Genomic DNA, 26805 nt, shown 5'->3' with positions numbered 1-26805 from the left:
GCCACTCTGGAAAACAGTGTGGAGGTCCCTTAAAAAGTTAAAAATCAAGCTACCCTATGATCCAGCCATTGCACTACTGGGTGTTTACCCCAAAGATACATACATAGTGAAGAGAAGGGCCATAGGCACCCCAATGTTCATAGCAGCAATGTCCACAATAGCTAAATCGTGGAAGGAGCGGAGATGCCCTTCAACAGATGACTGGGTCAAGAAGTTGTGGTCCACATATACAATGGAATATTACTCAGCTATCAGAAAGAACGAATTCTCAACATTTGCTGCAACATGGACGGCACTGGAGGAGANGAGGAGATAATGCTAAGTGAAGTAAGTCAAGCAGAGAAAGACAATTATCATATGATTTCTCTCATCTATGGAACATAAGAACTAGGATGATCGGTAGGGGAAGAAAGGGATAAAGAAGGGGGGTAATCAGAAGGGGGAATGAAACATGAGAGACTATGGACTATGAGAAACAAACTGAGGGCCTCAGAGGGGAGGAGGGTGGGGGAATGGGATAGGCTGGTGATGGGTAGTAAGGAGGGCACGTATTGCATGGTGCACTGGGTGTTATACGGAACTAATGAATCATCGAACTTTACATCGGAAACCGGGGAGGTACTGTATGGTGACTAACATAAAAAATCATTATAAAATAAAATAAAATAAGTCACTGAGATGAAAAGTACAGCATAGAGAATACAGTCAACAATAGTGTAATAACATCGTATGGTGACAGCAACTATACTTATCATGGTGACTGAGTAATGTACAAAATTGTCAAACTGATATGCTGTATGCCTGAAACTAACATTGTATGTTACTTATACTTAAAAAAAAAAAGACTATTATAGACGTAAGTTGTTATATGTAAGCCTATGGTAATCACAGAGCAAAAACCTACAGTAAAAACACAAAAGAAAAAGGATACCACTAAATTTTAGAAAGTCATCAAACCACAAAGGAAGAAAGAAAAGGAGAAGTACAAAAACAGCCAATAAACAACAAATGGCAGTAAGTACATACCTATCAATAATTACTTTGAGTGTAAATGCATTACATTCTCCAATCAAAAGACACAGAGTGGCTGAATGGATACAAAAACAAAACAAACTAACAAAAAACAAGGCCCACCTATATGGTGCCTACAAGAAATTCACTTTAGATGTAAGAACATATACAGATAGAAAGTGCAGAGATGGACAAAGATTTTCGATGCAAACAGAAACCAAAAGAAAGCTAATATAGCTATACTTATATGACAAAAAATAGACTTTAAAACAAAGACTGTAATAAGAGACAAGATGGGTGTCACATAATGATAAAGGGGTCCATCCAACACAGAACATTTGGAAATACCTGTGCACTCAGCACAGAACACCTAAACATACAAAGAAAATATTAACAGACCTAAAGGGATACATAGACAGCAATACAATAATAGGAAGAGATTTCAATATTCCATTTATATAAATGCATAGATCAGCCAGACAGAAAATTAGTAAGGAAACATCAGTCTTAGAAACTTAGAAATCAGTCTGGTCAACACGTTAGACCAGATTAACTTAACATAAATACACAGAACCTTCCATCCAAAAGCAATAGAATATACATTCTTCTCAAGTGCATATGCAACATTCCCCAAGATAGATCATCGATTAGGCCACAAAACAAGCCAATGAATTTAGGCGGACTGAAATCATACCAAACATCTTATACGACCACAAGGGTATGGCACTAGAAATTAAATACACAAAGAAACCTAAAAAATTCACAATGTGTGAAGATTATACATGTTACTGAACGACCAATGGGTCAAAGGAGAAATCAAAGAGAAATTCAAAAATGCCTTGGGACAAAAGGGAAATGGACATATATCCGTTTGTTGGATACGTCAAAAGCAGTTGTGAGAGGGAAGCTCATATTGATAAATGTCTACCATGAGAAATAAGAAAAGTCTCACAAACGACCTAACTTTACACCTCAAGGAACTAAACACACACACACACACACACACACACACACACACTTCAAATGAAGCCCAAAATTAGCAGAAGGAAGAACATAAAGACAGAGATGAAATAGAATTATTAATGAAACAAAGAGCTGGCTCTTTGGAAAGATAAAATTGACAAGTCTTTAGTAAAACTCACCTGGAAAAAAATTCAAATAAATAAAATCAGAAATGAAAAAGATGTTACAACTGACATCACAAAAATAGGATCTTAAGAGACTGCTGTGAACATTATATGCCAACAAACTGGACAACCTAGAAGAATTCCTTAAAACACAGAACTGAATAATGATGAAATAGAAAATCTGAATACACCAATTACTCACAAGGAGATTTAATCAGTAAACAAAAACTTCTCAACAAACAGAAGTCCAGGATTAGATGGCTTCACTGAAAAATTCTACCTAACATTCAAAGAATTAGTACCAGTCCTTCTCAAACTCTTTCAAAAAATAAAAGAGCCAGGGTCATGGGACTGAGCCCTGCACTGGGCTCCCCACTAAGCAGGAGGTCTGCTTGAAGATTCTCTCCATCTGCCCCTCCCCCAACTTGGGCGCTCAGGCACGTGCACTCTGTCTCAAATAAATAAATAAATAAATAAATCTTAAAAAAACAAAAAAAAAGAAGAGGAATAAACTCTTCCAAACTCATGTTAAGAGTCCAGTATTACCCTGAAACCAAAACCAGACAAGGATGCCACAAGAAAAAAAAAATTGCAGGCCAACATCCCTGATGAATGCAAAAATCCTCAATAAATATTAACAAAGTGAATTCAACAATACATTAAAAGGATCATACACCATGATCAAGGGGGATTTATTCGAGGGATGTGAGAATGGTTCAACAGCCTCAAATCTGCCAATGTGATGCACCATATTAACAAAATGAAGGATAAAAATCATATGATCATCTCAATACATGCAAAAAAAGCATTTGACGAAATTCAACATCCATATATGATAACTGTCAACAAAGTGGATGTAGAGGGAACACACCTCAACATAATAAAGGCCATATAGTACAAGCCCATTGCTAACATCACAGTCAATAGTGATAAGCTGAAAGCTGTTCCTCTGAGACCACAAACAAGACAAGACTCTTGCCCTCTTATATTCAATAAAGTACCGTAAGTCCTTCCAGAGCAATTAGGCAAGAAATAGAAATAAAAGCCATCCAAACTGGAAAGGAAAAAGTAAAATAAACCAGCAGAGAAATAAAACAATCACATTTGCAACTGCATCAAAAGGAACAAGATACGTAGAAATAAATTTAACCAAGGAGGTGAAAGACCTGTATATTGAAAATTTTACAAAACATTAATAAGAGAAACTGAAGAAGACTAAATGGAAAGATCCATGCTCATGGATTAGAAGAATTAATATTATTAAAATATGTCCTTACTACCCAAAGCAATTTACAGATTCAATGCAATCCCATCAAAATTCCAACAGCATTTTTCAAAGACACAGAACAATCCTAAAATTTGTATGGAACCTTCAAACCTCCAATAGCCAAAGCAATCTTAAGAAAGAACAAAGCTGGAGGAAACATGCTCCCTGATCCCACAATATTACAAAGCTTCTACTGGCATAAAACAGACACACACATCAATAGAACGTAATAGCCCATAATGAACCCAAGCATAGATGCTAAATGAATTTACAACAAAGAAGTCAAGACCATCTAATGGGGGAAAGGACAGTATCTTCAATAAATGGTGCTGAGAAAACTGCACAAACACACGCAGAAGAATGGAACTGGACCACTCACTCACACACCATACACAATAACCAACTCAAAACGGATTGAAGACTTGAATGTAAGACCTGAAACTATAAAACTCCTAGAAGAATACACAGCTACAGTAAGTTCCTTGACACCGGTGCTATGATTTTTTGAATTTGACCCCAGAAGCAAAATCAAAAAAAGCAAAATACAAAAGTGGAGCTACCTCATACTAAAAATCTTCCGCACAGCAATGGAAATCAACAAAACAAAAAGGCAACCTACTGAATGGAAGAAAATACTTGCAAATCATATAAGAAATTAATATCCAAAATATACAATTCATACAACTCAATAGCAAAAGAACAGATAACTCAATTTAAAAATTGGAAGGAGATCTGAATAGACACTTTTCCAGAGAAGACACAGAGATGGCCAAGAGACACACGAAAAGATGCTCAACATCACTGATCACCAGGGAAACGTAAAATCAAAACCACAATGAGGTATCACCTCACATCTGTTAGAATGGCTATTATTAAAAAGGCAAGAAATAACAAGCGTGGGTGAGGATGTGGAGAAAAGGAACCCTCGTGCCCTACGGTGGGAATGTAAATTGGTAAAGCCACTGTGGAAAACAGTGTGGAGGTTCTTAAAAATTAAAAACAGAACTACCATATGATACAGCAATTCCACTACTGACTATTTAGCCCCCCAAAATGAAAACACTAACTCGAAAAGATATATATATGTTCACTGCAACATTTACAATAGCCAAGCTATAAGAGCAACCTAAGTGTCCACCAATAAAGAAATTGTGGTGATATTACAATGGAATATTATTCAGCCATAAAAAGAATGAAATCTTGCCATTTATAACAGGAATAGACATCATGGGCATTATCATTAAATGAAGGTAAGTGAGACAGAGAAAGGCAAATACCATAGGATGTCGGATACATGTGGAATCGAAAACCAAAAAGGGGGAAAAAACAAAACAAGCATGTAGATTCAGAGAACAGATTGGTAGTTGCAGGGGTAGGGGCATGATATGGTAGAGGGAGTTGATGAACAACAGACACAGAAGGTTTGAATCATTCAAAATACTGACTTTTATATATATACTAAATACACAATTTAAGAGTTAAATATTAGAGAGGACAAGTGAACTGAAATGTTGAGCAATATAGACAAAGTAGAGGTTCAAAGTGATAATAAATAAACATAGTTGTACATAAAAAAACAAAGGCAACCTACTGAATGGGAGAAACTATTTGCTCATCATGTATCTAATAAGAAGCTAATACCCAAAATATATAAAGAATTCATACAACTCAACAGCAAACAAGCTGATTAAAAAACAGGCAGAAGATCCAAACGGACATTTTTCCAAAGAACACATACAGATCAACAACAGACATATGAAAAGTTGTTTAACACCACGAAATCATGAGGGAAATGCAAATTAAAACCACAATGAGCTATCACCTCACACCTGTTATAATGGCCATTACTATCAAGACGACAGGAGATAAGCGCCGGCAAGAAGGTAGAGAAAATAGGACCCTTGTGCACTCTTGGCGGGAATGCAAACTGCTGCACACTGTGGAAAACAGTATGGAGGTTCCTCAAAAAATTAAAAATAGAACTACCAAATGATCCAGCAATTCCGCTTCTATTTATCTGAAGAAAACAAAAACACTAACCTGAAACTAATGTGTCAATTATACCACAGTAAATACTAATTTAAAAAAACAGCTCTAAGTTATTTAAACATTTGTTAAAGTTACTTGCTTTAATGATCTTAGATTCTTAAAAATCCCTTATGAAATGTGCAAATAACTCAGTAGTCCTAGTCCTGTTTAAATTCATTACCCTGTGGGAGCTGGCTTGAAGTTTAAGGCGGACTTCAAACAAGCGAAGCAGCATAGGAAGGAGACACTTACGGAATACGCTCCCCTGATACTCGGCAAAAACAAACAACACAACCCAACCCTGGATGCGTAAAGACATTCACCTGGCTAAAAACACCGCCCTGGGCTGAAGACCTCCCCTAAGGCCGTGGCTGGCGCCCCGAGGACCACAAACCTCCCGCCAGAGGACGCAACCGCCTCCCGCCGCCTCCCGCACTTTTCATTCGCGGGTACCGGCCGCGGGGCCATCCGGGCAGCGAAGTCGGTAACGGGCCCACCCTGGGCCCCTGCCCTCCGCGCAGCCCTCGGAGACCCAACCGACCGCAACCCCACCTCGGGGGGACTGCAGGGAGCGCGAGCCCGGCTCACCAAGTACCTGTGGGGAAGGCGCTTCCCGCCGCGGAGCGGACAGAAGCGGAGCAGCCAGCAGCCCAGCAGAAAGCACCTACTTCCCGACCACCTCTTCGGCCGCTGCGGGAGCCGCAGAGCTGAGCCGACGACCCGGAAGTGCTCGCCGAACCTGGAAGTGACAGCACGCGGGTGGGCCGGGAGGCCCCGCCCAGCCCGTGCTCCCGCAAGCCGCTCGAGACTCGCCAGGAGAGGGCTGGGTGTGGAGGGAAGAGGGGCGTGGAGCCAGCAGCTTTCAAGCCCTACGCCCGTGGACTGGCTTCCTTTGTGAGTAATGCAGCAGGTTTACTAAATCATTCATAAGGGAATTTTAATTTTGAGAGACTAATCTTACCCACTGTTAGATACACAATTAGGAATGTCAGAGCAGTCACATTTTATGCTTGAAATGTGTTCTGGGTAATACTGTTGAAGACCCCGCAATACTAAATTGAAGACAAATTCTGAAGATTAGAGCAGGATTTCTTTACCATTTGAAATAGGGCTGCAACTCACTCAGCCCAGCCAGCTCTTGTGGTTCCTGAAGAATTTTAATGTGGGAGAATATGTATTTAAAATTTGCACCTAATGGAAGACAAACACTACACTATTATTGAGTTTATATAAATCCAAATGGTATCCTAATTGTGGATTAAAGGCAGCAATATGTGTACAGCTGTTTGCCATTAAGTAGCAGAACAGTGATTAAGGAGTAAATACGTGTTACTAAGTGGAATCTCTGAGCAGGTCTATAAGCTAAACAGAGTCTGATTTATGCCATGTTTTCAGCCACTTATTGAATTGATTTTATTGTTGGATTCCCCACTCCTAAAATGATTCTAAACTATGAAATACAAAGTATGATAATTAAGGTAATGTTTAAAATTAAAGCAGGATGAACACTTCACTCCCTTGAAGAATAGGAAGTAGAACCCAGACTACAGAAACAAAAGGCCTAGAACTATTTAAAAGGCTTATGAGATAATTCAGTGTAAAAATTTAATAGCATAATGGAAGACAAAAAATGTCATAAAAATGAGTCAAAAACAAACTTTCCAATTAATTTATTTAAATTCATTAACGTTGCAAAAATATGACGTGCAACAAATCAGGACACAAGTTACTGTATTCCTAACAAGTCAAAGGAAAAATATTACACCTCCTTAGTAAATCAAGACCAAACCTATTATTTCTTACAGGGATCACATCAACATCTTGCACACACAGTCATCAGAACTAAATTTCACATGCTGTAAAATGACAGCACCAAGGCTAGGCAACATCAACTGAATAGTAGTGAAATGATCATAGCACACTGTGTCTCAATGGCAGCACGTGAACTTACATTAAGAAAAATATTTCAATTTTTGAAATCTGTATCAAAGTGTGTAGGTGTCTAACTCACTCTGAATTGTGTTCTATGTGAATAGTGTCCTATGGACTGTGCAAGTCAGTGGTCCTGAACACACCTCCAACATTTGCTAGCTAGGTTTATGTAAATAAATGGTTTAAGGGGCAGAACTTTTAAAAGTGCAGTGGAATAGCTAATTGGTATTATTTTCCAAGTTCCTCCTTAGCCACACTGATTGTGAAAACACAAAGATTCCAAAATGTAAATGTTTTAACCTCTTGTACAATGTCTTACAAGATAGAATCAGACAGCTATATGAAGCAAGCAGCTCAATGCAATTCTTTATCAATCTGAAAGCTTAATTAAACCCTTGATTTTCATCAGGTGTTTAAGTGCTTTATGTGAACTTTTCATAGTATTCTTAAAAGTAATTCTCCAAAATTAGAAATTAAGTAGATCTATCATAAACAGTTGCAACAAAGTAACAACTACATTCAAATTTTAGTGTCAGTCGTTATGTTCAACACAATACTTATTTTCAAGTACCATTTGGAACTTGAAAAGAAAGTTACTTTACTGGGACTCACCACTGATCTGATTCTAATTTCATTCGGAATCTTGGGACTAGGGAAAAGGTGAGTGAAAGGATCCCTAGGTAATTCTTCTGTACTATTAGAACACTGAGCAGAAAATCTCCCACTTCCCTAACCAGCTGACCTTCTCAGGTGAGGCTAAATTCTTCATGCTTTCTCCCAGCGACTCAAATCACACAATTCCTGTTCCCTGTGACAAGGATAAACTCTAACAGAATATTTGGTCTAACTAATAAGCACATTAACTCCTCTATTTCTTCCTTTTGAGGTTTGTGATCCATTTCTCAAATGTCTAAATATTTCAAAAAAATAAGAAAACAAATGATGGAACGGATTAGCAAATTTCTATTTTCAGCCTATCTTCTCCCTTCTGATTGAGCAATGTTAGCAATTTTCCACATACAACACAGGAAAAAGGACGAAGCTACTGTCACCTTATATCCATACCTTTACTGATCTCAACAAGAAATCGGCCTATTCTAACCAATACCCTAATGCTAATTTACCTCTCAATTGAAGAAATCTAAAAAAGCCACTTCTGCACTAAATCGAACACTTCCAAATTCCCAAATAGTAACACTATAGTCATCTACAAGAAATCTCTATCAAAAACAGAACCTATCAAAAACAGAACCTTTACCTTAAATTCTGAAATTTTAGTTGAAGAAATTCTAGCTACTGATATCTACTTATCAATCAGCAAATTTCAGTGTTCAGTGCAGTCACTAAATAGTGCTGTCCATTTTGGAAGACTACATTGTTTACCATGTTTCATAAAATATGAAAAATAACCTAGTCCTAAACTTTAATCTGAGCAGTGTAATTGCTGACCCTCTCTGTACAAACTTGCTTCTGTATGAAGAGACAAAACAGAGGAAAATACAAATTCTCATTATAGGTATTATCAGCTTTTGCCCTCTTCACTCTAGTCTTAATTCACATATTCTGTGCAAAGCCTGTAGGTTTTCCCGTTGGATACAAGAAAGCCTGTTACATGGTGCAAAGAGCCGCCATACACAGTACTTCCCTTGACACATTCAGTGACATCCGAGATAAAAGCTCCTCTTAGCCCTTTAGAGTTCTTTCTCTTCCTTGTTTTGTTATCTTCCTTTCAAACTACCGTATTAGGCTCTCCTTAGGACCCTATCCTCCCCATGCCCCACTTGAATTAAAGGCTATTAAGCTTCAAGTGTGGGGCCAAAATAGCATTTTCCTTGGTGCTACTTAGGAATCTGTCCAAGCAGAACACAACCAAATTATTTTATATGAGAAACTTTTGATTAAAAAGAGACACTCAGATCCCACGTATAACAAAATATAGTGACAAAAATCACATTGAACAAGTTAAGTTAGATCCATGACCCCAGCAGAAAGGTAAAATAATACATTTTACGTACTTTCATTTCAACCAGCACTGGAAAATTAAAATCGAATGATATGGGAGGAATGTCACATAGTGACAAATTACAAAGAACAAACTTGCTAAGTGCTTTTCCTCTAACCTACTAGTTATGATCTTATGCCTTATAATTATAATTATGAAACATTTATTATGGGGCATGTCCCTATACCAGATTCCATTACGGTGTAGGTTAGAGCAGGTGTCTTTTAATCCAATGATTCACAGCACATCCCAAGTATTAACACCGTTCCCTCTGAATTTTCATGTTCTAACAGATTAAAGGTTATTTGTACTTCAAAAAAATATTGACGAAAATGCACCACTTTTGCAACAAGTTGTGTCTATAGTTAGGAACAATGCTTGCAAAAGCAAAAGTGATTAAACACAACAAACTGTTGAACCTGAAGAACTGTGTGCTTTATGTGGAGGAAAACCACCTATTTAAAAAGCTCAGCAAATTTTCAACAGAATAAAGACTTACAGATGAAAGACTACTTAAAGAGCTCTATATAGACTCTAATCATAATTAAATTCAGTGATCCTTTACTCATAATTCTCATGCTAAATTCAGAAGGAATGCCTAAGTTGTTACTGTTAGTTTGTTTTCAACACTAACTGTTTCTAAGGTTTGAGCAAGCAATAATGGTTTGGGCTTTATTTGCTATAATGACATTAGTTTAGGATCTGCCCATGGCTGCTGGATCCAAGTTAAGTCAGAAGGCTGCTGAGGAACATCTCATCCTGGGAATCCTCCAGCATCTCCCATAATTGGACTTAGGTTAGCATGCCAAGTTTATAACTGAGGAGGACAAAAAGTAAAGGAAAATTTTCTTTTTTAACAGAAACTTTATATAAAAAATGGCAAAGGTAAAAGCCACATGTGTGTTCAGTCAGGGACAGAATAAATCCTAAAAGCTTAGCTCTCATCTGCTTCAATTTTGCTATTCCGGGACATTCATTTGTAAATTACCTTATAGGAAGGGCTGGGGTGTGGAAGTACCCTCAAACTTGGAGGATGCTAATTTTCCCACATGAGTATGAGTCACACAAGCATATGACACAGTATCAGACCAATCTGTTGTTTTAGGATGATTTTGTGGGTAACTAAGTTCTGTTTGGGCACCTCAGTACAATGTATTTCAATGTAGAGTCAAGGTATTTACCAAATTAAACAAAAAGTTTGTATGCTTATATCAAACGTCGTCCAAAACAGCATAATGTAATGATGCTCTAAGACTTAAAAAAATAACTTAATTTACAGTACTGTCAACATGATTCAACAGAAAATGTGAATATACACAAATCTGATTAGGTCAAACACCTACCTACTATCAAGTTTAAGAAGTATTTTGGTAAAGTGCCCACATTGAGAGCAGTTAAAAAAGCAGCCCCTATTTTCTACAGAAAAACAGTGACAGTGAGTCACTCCTCACAGTCTCTGACTACTACACGGCACTCACAAATTCTGGAGAGTGATACCCTGGACACACAGCTTATTTCACATTAGTGAACAGACCAAAAATTTTTATAAAGTTCTGACTTTTGGCCAGAAGATAAAATGTCCCATATATACATATATACAAACCCCACTTCTTAGCCTCTTAAATTCTCTAGTTCTAAAAATGGCTTTTTGACTTGTCTTTAAAAGTTTAAAAAGGAAAGTGTGCAATACACTTGTATTTGCGCTTCTGAATTAAGAAACGGTATTAAATGAGGAAAAAAAAGCAGCTTAGGATAGTATTAATCTACTTAGACTATGTACATGACCTTTGGGTATTCATGAGAACCAGTTTAACTGTCCCTCACCTTAGGGGCAACTCTGTTTTCTAAGTTACCCAGGAAATGTATCTAACCATTTACAAAAACAAAAATTCAAACATGCACTTTACAAATCATGGTCTTATTTACCTGCATATTCTTCCACAAGACAGGTATACATTAAAAAATATTGCTCAGAAACATAAAAATATATATTATCTCTTTCTTTTACCATTTAGGCATATAAATAGTTTACTGAAGATGATGCATCATTCAACAAACAAATGCAAAAACTGCTTTATATAAAGTGTGGTTCTCTGCTATTTAGCAATATAAAATATAAAAGGATTACAATATAATTAGCTAATAAAGAGCTAAATTCAAGAGATTTGCAAACCAATACAGCAGTGAACAGTCCCTTATACAAAAGTCCATTAAGGAAGAGTCAAGTCAATTTTGTAACAGGTTACATAAAAATCAGGGCCAATAATGCATTATAAATGCAAAAAAGAGCACTGCTTCACCAGCACGTTCTTGTCTTGTTTGGACTAGATGCCAAACTTACTGTTCACTTTTCGGTTCATCTTGTTTTCCATTAAGCTCTTGATCAACTCTGTTTAATGAAAAACAATAAAAATAATAAGACACTAGCAACTAAACAATTTTCTTTCTAAAAATTGTGACTACTTTTAGCATAGAATATTATTCTGTTAAAAACAAAGCTTTGCAAAGAAGCAGACATAGTAAAAAGGTTACCAAACATTTCCCGAACCAGGAAAGATAATTTTTAAAGACAAGAGGACACTGGCAAGAAATGTGGCTGCTGTTTCTTTAAAAATTATAAAATACTTTACGTATAAATGCCCATAAGCTTTATTAAAAGTTCAAATTTTAACAGGTATATTAAAATCTTGAACTGTAGCATGGCTGGGATCGAAGTGATGAGAGAGCGGCAGGAAAAACAACTCCCTCAAAAATGATTTTGTTAACTGAAATACTAAATCGCCACTAATGCCACCAGTTGATGAATGTTTTTAAATTCAGTGATACATATGCATATTTATAGAAACTGTTCTCCAAAATTTATTGGTATACGTAGAATGTAAATGCCTTTCACTTATTTTGATAGAAGACATCAAATTTAATAATTGGAAATATCTAGATTGGGTTAAAAATAGAACTGGCTTAGTGGTGGGTTATGGAGAGATCATATCAAAATTTTGGCAAGTGGGCATTAGAAGAATTATGTAATTACAACACAATTATAAACTACACTTTAAACATAATGTACAACAGTCTATTACTATTATATTTGTACCCGTTTGCATTACTGATGGAGAGGAGTTTAAAACAATTTGGTGTAATATATGATACTTTTCACACTTGTTTCCGTTACTATGACCATCACCACCCATGACTAGGATCACCTCAACATGAGCGAATGAGACCCAAAAGTCTTGGTCTGTGGTAGAGACGGATTAATAAGATTTAGAAACATTTTTTAGCCTGGTATCAAAAATATGAGAGGTATATAGTCTCGATAAGGCATGCAATATACATCCAGTCTTTTGAACATCTGAACTATGTCGAAAATTATTTTTAAACTACATCCCAACATTTTAACAACTGCAATCTCTCTGGCCACACTTGCACTGAGTTGTTTGAAAGAAACATCTACAACATTTAAACCTACTATGCTTGCACACTCAGTTTTGAATCCTCCTCATTTCCAGTACTCATTCATAGAGATTTCACCTTAAGTAAGCTCCTCCACATAGAGCCTCGGTAACATTTTTTAAAATATGTTCCTTTATTTTTAAAACTTAAACGTCACCACTTTCAAGCTGACAAGGATTATTTTTTAAGACTAACAAACTTTGTGCAAAAACTAAGAAGTGTCTGAAAGATATATGTAATGATTCTACCACAGTTAAACAAAACAGAAGTAAAAAAAGAAGAAAAAAATCAAGATAAAATAGTATTGGTAGGTGTCAAACGATATATTTAAATAAAAAGTATAGTTCCACGGGGCGCCTGGGTGGCACAGCGGTTGAGCGTCTGCCTTCGGCTCAGGGCGTGATCCCGGCGTTATGGGNCCACTATTTTTCTGATGCCTGAATTCCAGGTAATTAAAAACTCAGAACTTTGTAAAAAGGAACAATACAGATTTTATCAACAAAGGCAATTCATTTTGAAATCCATGAAGCAGCTGGCTTCATTATACAATTATATTTTTAATTTCAGTTATCTATCTGGCAAGTGTACCCCAGTGTCTAGAAAGGAAAACGATTAGCAATATCTCAAATTACCATCCACATTTCTACGTTAAAATGTTTGTTAAGCTGTTAAGAGTCAAATAAAAATGTAAAGCTATGATCCCATCACATGGTCAACTGAATTCTGGCTCACCAACAAAGCCAAAATGTGTTCAAAGAATCTCTCCACTTAAGAGAGACTGTATTAAAGCTGCTTTGCTAATTTGCCATTAAAAAAAAAAAAAATCCATTAACAAGTCAGTTCCAAATACTACAGTGTTCTAAACTGCTTTACAAAATGGTAACTATTTTATACCTTGCCTTTCCTCTTCTATGCCAAGATATTAATAGCTAATAGTTTGTTATGCTCAAAGCGGAAGTATTCAAAATTAAAGATGGAAAGCAGAGTGTTTAACTATTTAATGGTATACTGAATTTTAGGTATTTTATCATATGTAGAATTTGACTGGTTAGCAGGCCATTTAAGCGTATAGGGAAATCAATGTTGGTTAGCCAAAGAATATATGCATTGCAAATATACTCATAAACCCCAGGGAAATAAATTGTTACCTTAAAAAAGTACATATGTATTTATCAAAAGCACTAGTTAGACATTCAAACAACAGGGTGAAACAGAGAAAAGCTTAGAGGTAATTGGTTTTCCAAATAGTATTTGTAGCAATTTCTTTGGTTTTGCTATCAGTATGTATAACATGAAGGAGTGAGGAGGGGCTATGGCCTTTAACTACTAATTGGCATTATACATGGTGTTAGAACAGGGTGACTCCAAGCCATATTCAGCATCAGGAACTTCGGATTCACTCTATATTTGGATTCTGGGGTATGTTTATATTTACAAATGCTATTATCTTTGTCTACAAGCTAACCAACCAATAAGGAAGTTAGTCTGTGCAATGCAAATGGACTAGTCTAGATGCAACCCAGTCAAGGTGTGCATATACCTTTTTTGTTTCTTTTTTAACTTTTCTTCTTCATACCTTGGTAGGGAAGAGTTATTTCAGTAAATATACATGTTATGAAGGTGAACAAAACTTGAAAAAAGGCACTGACAATAAACTCATATAAGTCTGCAGGCAAAACCAAAAATATTTAACACACTACGTAGAAAGTCAAAACTGACCTAAGAAATCTGGCTTTGACACATTCAATAGACTAAACCACAGATTAGTAGACCAAAAACCTTCTTCTACATTTTACCAGTGTGACACTCAAGGATTTATGTTAACAGCCTTCTACCAAAGCCTTTTAAAAAATTAGATGGAGGTGATTTTGGTAAACAGAATATATTCCAGCCACTAGAGTGAACCAAGGTTAGGCTGATATAAATAATATTGTATTTCTCCAGTAATAGTAACTTTTTGAATAGTAATTATTCAATGCCAGGATGAACTGACTCAAATTTGGACAGCAGCATGTTCAAGTTTAGAGAATGTTCTTTAGTACTGACTGATCAGGAAATCACCTCTTAAGATTGTAAATAGTCTTTAAAAATAAACAGTTTTTAAAAATAAAAATTAATCATAACCAGAAATAATCCTTCTTGCTTCTTCAGCTGATAGCCTGAAGAAAATGGTGACTTATGGGGAAGGTGCTGGAAAATGGCTTCTTTCCCCTTCCCTTAGTTACAAAAACAAGAGCAGTTACAAAATATTTCTCATGTAGGAAGTGAAAAAGAATGAGTATTGAAAAATATTTACCTCTTGCACATCAATATATAAAGATCCAATACAATTAAAGAAGTAAAACAAAACATACTGTTTTATGCATTCTGGTATGCCAACATACTCCATGGGGACAAGTTCCGCTAGTTCTGCCAAATTAAAGACGTATCTAATTTTTTGGCTGAATTTTGAGCTATGGAAGAAAATAAAGATAATTACCTCAATATTCTGACCAACAGAACTGACAAGAAATTCACATAAGGAGTTTGTGTTTTTGTTTGTTTGTGTTTTTTTTTTTTAAAGTCAATGACTCTCAGAAAATTACCTAATAAAGGGTCTTGTGACAGCTAGAAGTGTTCTGATAAACCATGAGGGATGTACAATGATTAGTGATTTTAGGTTTTTCCGTAACCTGGAGTTAAAAAAAAAAAAAAAGAAAAAGAAAAAGAAATAAAAAATTTAAAGCTCTATAAATTCTAATGCTAGAAGAAAAGGTAAGGCATCAATAAGTATGTGCAACTTTACACACACACACACACACACACACAAACCCTCATCCAAAAGTTCATTCAGATATGATATTCCTAAGACAAGAAGACACACTCTTGAATTCTGATGGTCTCGCCTACTGCTACGAGATGAACTTTACTTCATTTGGCTAAATTTACGTTCACAGTATAGCCTGTTGTTAAATGTCTCCTAGATACATTCACTTGTCTTTAGAATTCTGTCACCAGAGGTAGAAATCGATACTAAATACGAAATTTCATTTTTCAGGACAAGAGGGGAACTGGTATTCATTTCTTCAACACCATGAAAGGCGCAGTGCCAGCAGAAAGCTGGGGGTCAAGATCACCACAGGAACAGGAAATGTAAATCAGATCTAACACATTCTTATGGAGTCTAAAATTCTAAATAAAAATTAAAGGCATTACCCTGGATGACTTAAAATGACCAAATAAAACCTGCTGTTTTACCATACCTATCCCACACTTAAGTAAAGTGATCATTAAGGATTTTTTTTTTTTAATTGTAAGGACCAGCCCATGCCATGTTTAGGTATTTAGAGAAACCTATTAATGAGTCTGAATTCATTAAACTGGTTCAAATTAGCTAAAGTCAAATCAACCCAATTGGAGATTCAAAGTTCCTTCCGTTAGCAAGGATGACTAACTCCCAGGAGAATAGGCTCCCTAGAGCTCATTCCAAAGTAAGATTATAGTTAAGCATCTTAAAACCCATAAAATATTCTAAGCACTATAAGTCAGGCAAAATTCAGAATGTATTAAAATAGGAAATGTACTAAGTTCTCCATCCTTTCCCAAAACGTAAATTATAGGAAAATGTTCAATGTGGTATAAATAAGGAGAAATAAAGAACTATTTTATAGGTTTGTTTTAAGGAATTCTTCTTTATATATAAAACAGATCAAAACTAATTTCCTTCATGATATTCTAAAATACTGAACTGAGAATATAGAAACGTGTTATGAAATTAACAAATATAATTTATGGTGTCCTTAAGTGACAACAGGAAATAAAACTGAATAAAATTATAAAAGTTATTCAGACTAGCTTTCAATGTGTATTTACAATACCTTCTATCAATTTGCTGATAGCATTTCCTGAGCCATCCCAGACTGGGCATTTTTCTTCGAGTTGTAGCACCATTTAAATAAACTATCATGTAGTTTTCTGCTACTAACAGCTCCAAAGTGCCAATAACATACCTGTAAAAACAAATTAAGTTTAAGCCTTAAATATTGCTTTGCAGAACCCAATAAAATTATCCAAATTATATAATGCCCATCCCTTCCCTTCAATGACAGCAAAACCAATTAAAATTTCAAAACTGCATTAGTTGGTATTATGGATATGTATCAAAAACAGTTATCTTTTAGAAATATACACTTAAAAGTTTATAGATGAATGGACATGATTTCTGGGACTTGCTTCAAGGTTATACAATGGGAGAGCATACATTTTGGGAATGAAGTATGAACTGATTAATTGTGGAAGCGGGTGATTCATACACAAAGATTCAATACACTTTTCTGTACCTTTATACAAGTTTGAAATTTTCCACAATAAGTTTTCTTAAAACACCACTAACTTAACAAATAGAATGACTCTGTGGAAATAGAACTGAGTCAATTCAGTTACGTTTGGCTTTTTGGGAGTAAATGCAGTTTAGCCATATGATTTTGAGATAAAAGTAATTTCTTTACACTTAATGTAAAATAAAGAAGTTGGAACAGATAATCTAAACTATCCCTTCCAGTTTTAAACTGACAAGTTTCCTATTGAGCTGGAAAATGAATAGTTTCGTAATGCCAAAGAATAAGGACTTAAAGAACCAGAATGGGGATAATTATAATCTTCTCCCAGGTAAAGTTCACTTCCTTAAATTGGAGATCTAATTCACCCAGAATTCTGTCCAGAATTTTCTGTGAAGATATACTTACTTAAAGAGATTGTCCATCAGGTATCTATAGTTAGGCTGACCACTTTCGGGCATAAAACAGACAGCAAACACAACAATGGCATTTAATCCATCCCCGTAATATCCTGAAACAGAAATCAAAGATAAATTCACCAGCATGATCCTCCTTTTTCGGAGGAAGTCTGTACAGCTGATAGAGTTTAGTGGTTCACGTCCCACAAATTTTTTGAACCAAAAACATGGTTTCTTTTTTAACCATATATAGCCTTATAGATCTTTAAATCCCCTCTTCTCAAAATGAGAATAAAATCTGAAGAGGAAACAGTGGGCATAAAAACCAGAAACCCATTTAAAGTGGCATAATCAGAAAGCCAGTCTTATTTTAGTAAATGGACAGATGAAGTGATATAATCCAAGCAGGCATCATATGAAAACATCTGCAATAAAACAATCTTATGCAGGTTATGGTTAAAGTGGGTGCTTTTGAAAAAATACTTTTACACTCAAAAATGCCTAGCATTTTGTAGATTTTAGAGTATTAAAAACTACAATCACATCTCTGACAACTTTAACTGAAGAAAAACAGTGTTAAAATGTGTAAGTTTATTATAATCTCTAGATATTAAGCTATATCCAGTAACATTGTTTTAACTTTCATTTCTCTTGTTTACAAACACGCACTGAAAAGGTTTAAACATTTCAAGTACGTTAGCATCTTCAATACCTTTCTCAATCTCTTGGTCACAAAACACATTGTGATAATTCAATAGGATAAAATGGTCCTAATTATTTCCCCCTAATCCAAATAAAGCACTCTTTCTGAAAGATACTAGGTTTAAACCATGAGGCAGGTCTCACAACTTGTTTCCTATGAACTGGCGAAATTAATGCAAGTCTGTGGACTTCCCGATCCAGATTATCCTGTTTTCTTCATCTGAATAGGATTAAATTAGGCGGAATAATGTAACTGCAAATATTCAAGTGATTTGCTTTCAGATGAATGAAGACTATAGAAATACGGAGGGGAATGCATTTGGCAGAAAGTAAATTAAGTAGAAAGGACTCTACATAAAAAAACCCCAATCTGTTTAACCTGTGTGGTCCCCTTTCCTGCATTAGGATTTCAGGTAATAAGAAATGTTTTAGAGAGCGACTTGCGTTTTGACTACCATTAACATTCTGACACTATTTTCAGTGTCAAGGTAAACTTCTAGACATGGCACAGACGGATAGAAGTTACAGTCGTACTCCCATAGCTTTTCCCGTTTGACTTGTGATTTCCTAAGAAATGAAGCCTTGTATTTTTGGATATTCCACAAATATGCAAAGTTGGTGCTCCATAAAAATGTGGAATGAACTACTTCTGTACTTTACGGTAAAACTAAATGATTTACTCACAGTTTAAAGGCAAATTAAGAGTTTAAATTGTTTAAATGTGCAACTAAACTCATAGTTTAAAATGCCAGGTTTTACTCATATCTACAAAAAGACTAGTACAAGAATGTTCACAGCAATTTTAATCATAATGGCCCAAACTGGAGACAACTCACATGTACATCAAAAGAAAAATGAATAAGCCAATTGTGGTTTATCCATGCAATGAAATACTCCTTAGCAATGAACAGGAACGAACAACACACATGAAACAACATGGATGTCAAAAACATGCTGAGCAAAAGAAGTTGACAAAAGAGGGTGTACTACATGATTCCAGTTACATGAAATTCTAGAACAGACAAAAGCACTCAAGGGGGTAGACATTAGAATAGTGGTTACTGGGGGGGGGGTAATCATTGGGAAGGAGTTTGAGAGAATTTTTGGGGGCAATGAAAACGTTCCACATGTCTAGGGGTAGGTGATATGGGTATATATATGGTTATATGGGCATTTGTCAAAACTCATTCAATACATTTCAGATTAGAGCACTTCTAAGTGAAAAAGTTCAGAAAGAAAAACAAAAAATGTACGATATCACTTATATGCAGAATCTAAAAATGCCAAACTTAAGAGACTGAAATGGTGTTTACCAGGGGCTAAGGGAAAAGAGGAGATGGCAGTCAAAGAATACAAACTTCCAGTTATACGATGAATAAGTCTAGGGATCTAACATATTGCATAGTGACTGTAGTTAGTAATACCGTATTATGTACTCAAAAGTTGCTAAGGGAATAGATCCTAAAAACTTCCACTACAAAAAAGAAATGGCAATCATTATGCCATATGTATTGTATCAGATCAACATGTTTACACCCTAAACTCACACAATGTCGATTATATCTCATGAAACTGGGAAAAAAATTGCAAAGCTACAAAAAAGGATTATAGCATTCCACTATATATAAATTATAAATGGATAAAAAGGGGAGAAAGTCCCAGTTTTGGGGGGAGTGTCTAGAGACAGGGTGGAAAATAGTTTTCACTGTATACTCTTGTACCTTTTGAATATACTGTGTGCATGTAATAAAGATTTTTAAATTTGGTTTTATCCTTTAACTTCAAACCTGTTTCTAAAATGACATGATGTGTGTTTATTATATATATATTTTTTACGTAAGAAAGTTTCTTTAAGCATTTACATTTCTGATATTGCACTAAAAATATGAACAATCTTTGATAGCTCTTACCTCCATGGCTGATAACTTTTTTATAGGGTTCAATTGCCTTCATATCGACTCTGTGGTCCTGTTCTCCAATTCTGAACATACGCCAACGTCGTCCATCTTCTTTTTCCTCTGCTGCTGTGTATTCAGTAATTGAGCCTTTCCTAATAATTTCAGTAGTTTTGGGTTTTGGAAGGTCATCTGTCAAAATAAAAAGGTTTTGAATCACAAATTGTTATTTATACAATAAAAATCAAATTACATGTTAACCACTTTACTATCTAATTAGATTGTTCAGAGAATTTTTCATTATACCTTCTGTGGAATTTTAAGTATTTCTTTTGTAACAGAGGAAAAGGCTTGCTATTGATGTGAGGCCATTTTATGTTTTTGGAAATTATGGTTAACTTTTTTTGTATTGGCTAATCAGAAAGCATCTAATCACAGTGCGATGTATGTTCGTAAGTCCAAAAAAGATAATACACACAGCCATCAAAATCTTAGTACACTGGCCCTACAATACCGTTCAGATCCCATTTACAACATTGTTCTTGGTAGTTACCACTAGGATTATTTAAAGTAACTGAGAGCAAACTGTTTTTTGTTATTGAACACATAAATGATTCCCCAAACACTGTAATACCAGATAGAAAGTGGTTAACCAGTCGATGATTATTTCTCATTTGATCAGTTTTACTGAGCAGAAATTTACTAATAATATTCTGACGTGTACATGCAAAAGTCTATTTTAAATTGACATTAGCCAAAGCAGAAGCACCAATGATTAGGTGTAATTTATATTTCAAGATTTCATTTTAGCGGATTTTAAATGAAGTAATGATTTTCAAAATTTTAGTATCATAGTCCTTACCAAAAGATGGGGGGAGGGGAACCTACGGCATGTTAGTTGTTTGTTTCCAAGATAAAGCTGTTAACGGAAAATATCCTTCCAGGAAATGACTACAGCAGCATTAAAGAAAGAAGAGACAAAACACATAGGCAGAAAACTATTTCAGTATCTTTTTAAAATATTGCTTATTAGTGGACTGCTATTGAACCAGTAAAACAGGGAAGAAAAAAGAACAAAGATACAGTGTATCAAGGATCTTACTCTTTACTGCACATAGTGCTAAACACTGCTTTGAAGTAAAAATCATTTAAAGACGGAATATACAAACAACTACATAAAGATACCGTACACAGAAATTATCTAATTAAAGAAAACATGCAAAGCAAAACACAGGCCAATTCCTTTAAATTCTAAATAACTAATAATAAGGAATATAAAGTTTGGGGACTAAGAGTGTATATTAATTCAAGCTGGTTGTTTACATATTGTGGCACTATCAGGAAAACCTAGTTAAAAAAGTCACCCTCAAGAAACTCCCTTCAAAGCTCCCTCTCTGCAAACCCTTAACTACTTTTAGCATATTCCCTATGTTACATGTCTCTTCAAAGCCTTTTTTCTTAGCTGACTGACTAAATAAAAGAACATGCTATAATTATCAAGCAATATTTTGGAAGCAACATGAAAAAACGTAACTTCACGATACTGGGCAATTAAGAAAGAAAATAAAGGCACCTGTGTAATCTACTAAAAACAGTTTTAAAAGTCATGAGAATATTCAGTATTAGCAGAATTTCCTATCTTAGTAACAAATATAGTAGGAACTTTAAAAGGAATAACTTCATATTTTAACGAAATCCCTTAATCCTTGATTTTAGGTTCAAGATCAAGTTTTAAGTTTTTCAATTATCCTAATATGAGACAGCTATTCAGAAAACAGATATGTATATAGAGACAAACATTCATTAATAAAGGTCAGATAAAAACAATGAAGCATTTACCTTCCCACTCAAATTCATTACTGTTTTCTGATGGCGTGTCTAAGCCATCTAAGTCAATCTCCCCACTTTCATCCAAATCATCTGACAGGACAGAGCCATCGCTAGGATCCAGGGTCAGGCTAATGTCTGGAGCCATGAGTTTCTTTCTTACTTTATTTCCATTGCCTTCTAGAGAGCATGGAATGGTAAAAAAAAAAAAAAAAAAAAAGTGAAAAGTAGATTAGAAGGAATGTTTACATGCTCAAGCTGAATAGCTTAGGGCTATTGGATGGCCCCTGGATGGCTCAGTCAGTTAAGCATCTGCCTTCAGCTCAGGTCATGATCTCAGGGTCCTGGGATCTAGCCCTGCATCAGGCTCCCTGCTCAGTGGGGAGTCTGCTTCTCCTTCTCCCTCTGCCCCCCCCCCCGCTCATGTGCTCTCTCTCTCTTTCACCTTCTCTGCCTCTCTCTCAAGTAAATAAATAAAATCTTCAAAAATATATTTATTTTTTAGAGGAGTGAGAGTGTGAGCATGTGAGCGGGGGGAGAGGCAGAGGGAAAGGGAGAATCTTAGGCAGGCTCCCAGCCCAGCACAGAGCCCAAAGAGGGGCTCGATCTAATGACCTTGAGATCATGACTTGGGCCAAAATCAAGAGTAGGACGCTTAACTGAAAGAGCAACCCAGGAGCCCCAAACAAGAGAAAAATTCTAACCATTTCATTCTCGAGAAAAACATCATTAATCAAACACAATCCCAAAGCATTAATTTACAAACCTTGGATTTTGATCGTTATTGCTTCTCCATCACAGCAAGACGACACGTTCCACCAAGCATGTGTCTTTTTAAGTAGTAGAGGTAAACATTATAGTTAGCTCTTACTACTAAAAATGATCTCCTCTCAACCTTTTATTGTAGAAATTTCCAAAACCCAAGGGTACGTTTTTGCAAAGTTAAATTTCCAAAGCATTCAAAAAATGCTTTCTTAAACATATCCTCTGGCTCCCAATAATAGAACAAAAAGTGAGTATACTTTTTTTCCGTGACAAACAATGTGTTAAAAAATAGCACCACGTCTACCATTTCATTGAAACCAAAGTGCCAAGTTCTTACCAGGCCGGCCCTCTGGTCCAGTCACAGCTAATACATCCGCTTCCATACCATCATCCTCGGGTAGAGGTCTAGAAACGGAGACAGAAGTTTTAATTCACAAATTAAAAAATTGTTTTTGAAGTTCAAAGAGCTATTAAAAATATCTTACAGAACTAATTATGTGGAAAACTGAATAAAGCAGTTTCTTAAGCTTCAGTAATTCGCAAATGACTTTTAAAGACAAAATTTTCAGACTGTCAGAGATGATTTACATATTTATGGAACACATAAAAATAGATGTAAATTCCTTATGCAACTGGTCTAAAATACAACTACAAAACAAACCTGAAAATTATAAACAACCTAAAAAACATATAACTCAAATGCACGTTGAACGTGAAATACGATAGAATGTGTGGTGATGGTAATGTGTCCCTCACATTCGAGTATGGTAATGATGGCTACAGTTCTTTTGAGCTTGAGCTCAGCATTTCTGTATTATTACTATTATCATCATGTGCTATACAGTGACTTAGTACACCCACCGGCTGTCCATATTCTCACTGTTAAGGAACCTTCCTGTGCACTGGGAAGGTCTTCAGACCAAGACGGTATGGAAGCACCATTTAAATATAAGGTCTGCTTTGCCCTTTTTCTCTTAACCCAGCTGGTACCAATACAACTGTAAACACAAATGCAAAGGTGTCAAAGTAGCTGCCAGATGATCTAAAAAACCCTTATATAGTAACTTTTTTCTTAAAACAGAAGCACAAAATTGAACAATTCTTACAGACCTCTAAAGACTCCCTTCCCCCAGGAACCCCTCAGACTCCAGTTTAAGAAATACCATATTTAAGCATTTTTTATAACAGCAAACATTTTAAAATTTAAATGTTGAAAACAAAAATAAAAGATTATGGAAGATCACATATATATTTAGTGGAAGATAAGATACAAGAGAATTCATCTAACTGTTGGAAAGGAACTTTCATTTTCTAGTATCAAATGAACACCTTTTGACATGGGGTTTCTGTAAGAAGCTCAATATTCATTTAATCAGTGACATCTCAATAAAGACATTCTGAAGTTTTGTTTTAAATTTGTTTTCATTTGAAAGTATTGCTCACATTGGAAAATCTTCATCTTGCCATTCTTCTTTAAGTTCCACACCTTCCATCCTCAGCTTAGATTCAATATCAACTACAAACTCCTGATAATCCAGAGAGCCAATGTCCTGTGAAAAGACAAAAATTTATTAACAACATATTTACCATGTTACTTTTTATCTGGTAAAAAGGTGCAATAATCTTACGCTTTAGTTCATACTTACACCCTAGTTATGAAATCAATTCACAGGGCTGCAATTACCATTAAAAAAATAAAAAGAATTAGAATGAAAATCAGAGTATATATATTCTAGTAAAGTAAGTACTATTTGTAGTAAGGGTATTGGGCAGTGAAAATATTGGTTTTCAGTTACAGTTACGCATGTGTGTCCCAGGTTGTGATTTAAATTTTATTAAGTTTTGTGAATTATGTAAAAACAATCTGGGGGGAGGCACAAGGAATAAAAATAAATATATTCTCTACTCTAGATCCATAATTAAATTTTCTGTCCTCTGGATAGAGGTTGATTCTAGAAATTGAACACTAGCAAATCACATTTGCATTCATGATTCAGTAAAGCCAAGTGGTATGTGTGCTGTATCTTTTTAAAATTGACATATAATTAACATTTTTAAAAAATATTTTATTTATTTGACAGAGAGAGAGCACAAGCAGTGGAAAAGGCAGAGGGAGAGGGAGAAGCAGGCTCCCTGGGGCTTGATCCCAGGACCCTGGGGTCATGACCTAAGCCAAACGCAGATGCTTAACCAACTGAGCCACCCACGTGCCCCTATAATTAACATTTTTAAATTGAAGTATAATTAATGTGTCTATACTTCCATCTCTGTAGCTTCAATGCCATCATTCCAGAGCCATTTAAAGAAGGCTACTCAGTAACTATCCAGTACACGAATGCTACCTTTTGATTTGCTTCATATCAACACTAAACTTTTCTCATGTAGTTCAGCATCAGTTTTCAGACACTGAACTTAGTATTTCTATTCATGCAATTACATTTGCTAACCTAGGCTACTCAGTTTTAGTTTTAGTCTGTTTAGTTTCGTCTGTCTAAGGAAGGGTGTACATCCTCACTTTACAAAGTGAAGAATGAAGAGATTGGTTTGGCTGATGGAATAAGAACTGGAGGTTTAAGTATATTATTTAAGAAGTCATAAAAATCAACTGGTTAATGAGTATGACAAAAACTGTGACAACTTTAGGGCACAGGAGGTATAAATGAGCTAATATTTTGTTCAATTGCATTAGAGCAAGTCAATAGATGACTAAAGTTATTTTTTTTAAAAAGCAGTAAAACACATATTTCTTAAGAGATAGAAGTATCACTACAAGTATTAAAAACAAAGCAAAAAGTGGTAAGCACCAGTGGAAGAAGAAAGAGGGTGAGATGGGGAGAATGACTGATGCTTTTCACAGTAAATCCTAAACTATCTAACTTGTAAAAACCATGTACATATAACTTTAAAAAATACTTATCAGATAAAACGAATGGTGCCAGCTATTCACTTCAATTAGTCTTGTAAAACAAAGACACGATGCCTCCACACACTGGAGTATTACTCAGCTGGAAAGAAGAATGAACTCTTGCCATTTGCAACAACATGGATGGAACTCGAGGATATAATGCTAAGTGAAAAAAGTCAGAGAAAGACAAATACCGTATGATTTCACGCATATGTGGGATTTAAGAAACAAAACAAATGAATGAAATACAAAGAGATAAAAAACAGACTCAAATATATAGAACTGATGGGGGGCGCCTGGGTGGCTCAGTCGTTAAGCATCTGCCTTCGGCTCAGGGCGTGATCCTGGCGTTCTGGGATCAAGCCCCGCATCAGGCTCCTCTGCTGGGAGCCTGCTTCTTCCTCTCCCACTCCCCCTGCTTGTGTTCCCTCTCTTGCTGCTGTCTCTCTCTCTCTAATAAATAAATAAAATCTTAAAAAATATATACATATATATATAGAACTGGTGGAGAGGTGGGTGGGAAATGAGTGAAAGAAGTGAAGAGGATTAAAAGTACACTTATCATCATGAGCACTGAGTAACATACAGAATTACTGAATCATACTGTACACCTGAAACTAATGGAACACTTAATTACAGTGGAATAACAAAATAAAAATTTAAAAAATTAAAAAATAAATAAAACAAAGATGTGGTCATGGTTTATGATTGCTTTATCTGTCATGACAACACTCAAAAGATGTACAAACCTGTACAGAAAAAACACTATGTTCCAGAACAACAAAATTACACTGGCGATTTTCTACAGTGTTAGATTTCACACGGTAAACTAAATTTATATCTCTGCCAAGACTGGGAGGCTCTCTTCTCAGTTTGAATTCTTACTTATGCTCAAGGAAAGGTTTCACACATTCTCAAAAGGTTTCAATTTTCAAGGACAGAAAAAATGGCAAATGCTCTTTTCCTCACCAACATATTTGCTTGGAAAACTCAGTATTTTATATATGTAAGTCATTTTTAGTTCTCTGGGAAAACACTGAGCCAGGCAATGTTGAGAAACGAATGGAAAACACACCTAAACTACAGTAAACTTGACTTATTTACCGTATTCTCTGTTTCTAATATATAGACCACACCTTAACACAGGTCTTCACTGATCATAGATTGTTCTGATAGC

At 35.5% G+C, this 26805-nt stretch overlaps 1 protein-coding gene across 3 annotated transcripts in view; it reads right to left on the bottom strand.

Annotated features, from left to right (window-relative positions):
- Nucleotides 1–26805, bottom strand: part of BNIP2 (BCL2 interacting protein 2) — a 38013-nt gene that overhangs the window by 6441 nt on the left and 4767 nt on the right. For 2 of the 3 annotated variants that reach the window (XM_034660901.1, XM_019803847.2), the window contains exons 2-12: nucleotides 24167–24273; nucleotides 23061–23128; nucleotides 21971–22138; nucleotides 20147–20323; nucleotides 17545–17647; nucleotides 16678–16809; nucleotides 15406–15492; nucleotides 15175–15273; nucleotides 14361–14396; nucleotides 11709–11756; nucleotides 6029–6172 (exon numbers count right to left, since the gene is read on the bottom strand). In XM_034660901.1, coding sequence (XP_034516792.1) covers nucleotides 6029–6172; nucleotides 11709–11756; nucleotides 14361–14396; nucleotides 15175–15273; nucleotides 15406–15492; nucleotides 16678–16809; nucleotides 17545–17647; nucleotides 20147–20323; nucleotides 21971–22138; nucleotides 23061–23128; nucleotides 24167–24216 — 1112 coding nt within the window. In that variant the 5' untranslated portion in view covers nucleotides 24217–24273. Of the gene's footprint in view, nucleotides 1–6028; nucleotides 6173–7079; nucleotides 11757–14360; nucleotides 14397–15174; nucleotides 15274–15405; nucleotides 15493–16677; nucleotides 16810–17544; nucleotides 17648–20146; nucleotides 20324–21970; nucleotides 22139–23060; nucleotides 23129–24166; nucleotides 24274–26805 lie in introns of those variants that run through there. The other variant, XM_034660902.1, reaches the window with a different exon arrangement.

The sequence above is a fragment of the Ailuropoda melanoleuca genome, chromosome 5, assembly GCF_002007445.2.
Source record: "Ailuropoda melanoleuca isolate Jingjing chromosome 5, ASM200744v2, whole genome shotgun sequence".
Taxonomy (NCBI): domain Eukaryota; kingdom Metazoa; phylum Chordata; class Mammalia; order Carnivora; family Ursidae; genus Ailuropoda; species Ailuropoda melanoleuca.
Note: the sequence above shows the minus strand (reverse complement) of the source record. Positions and strands in the feature narration are given on the sequence as shown.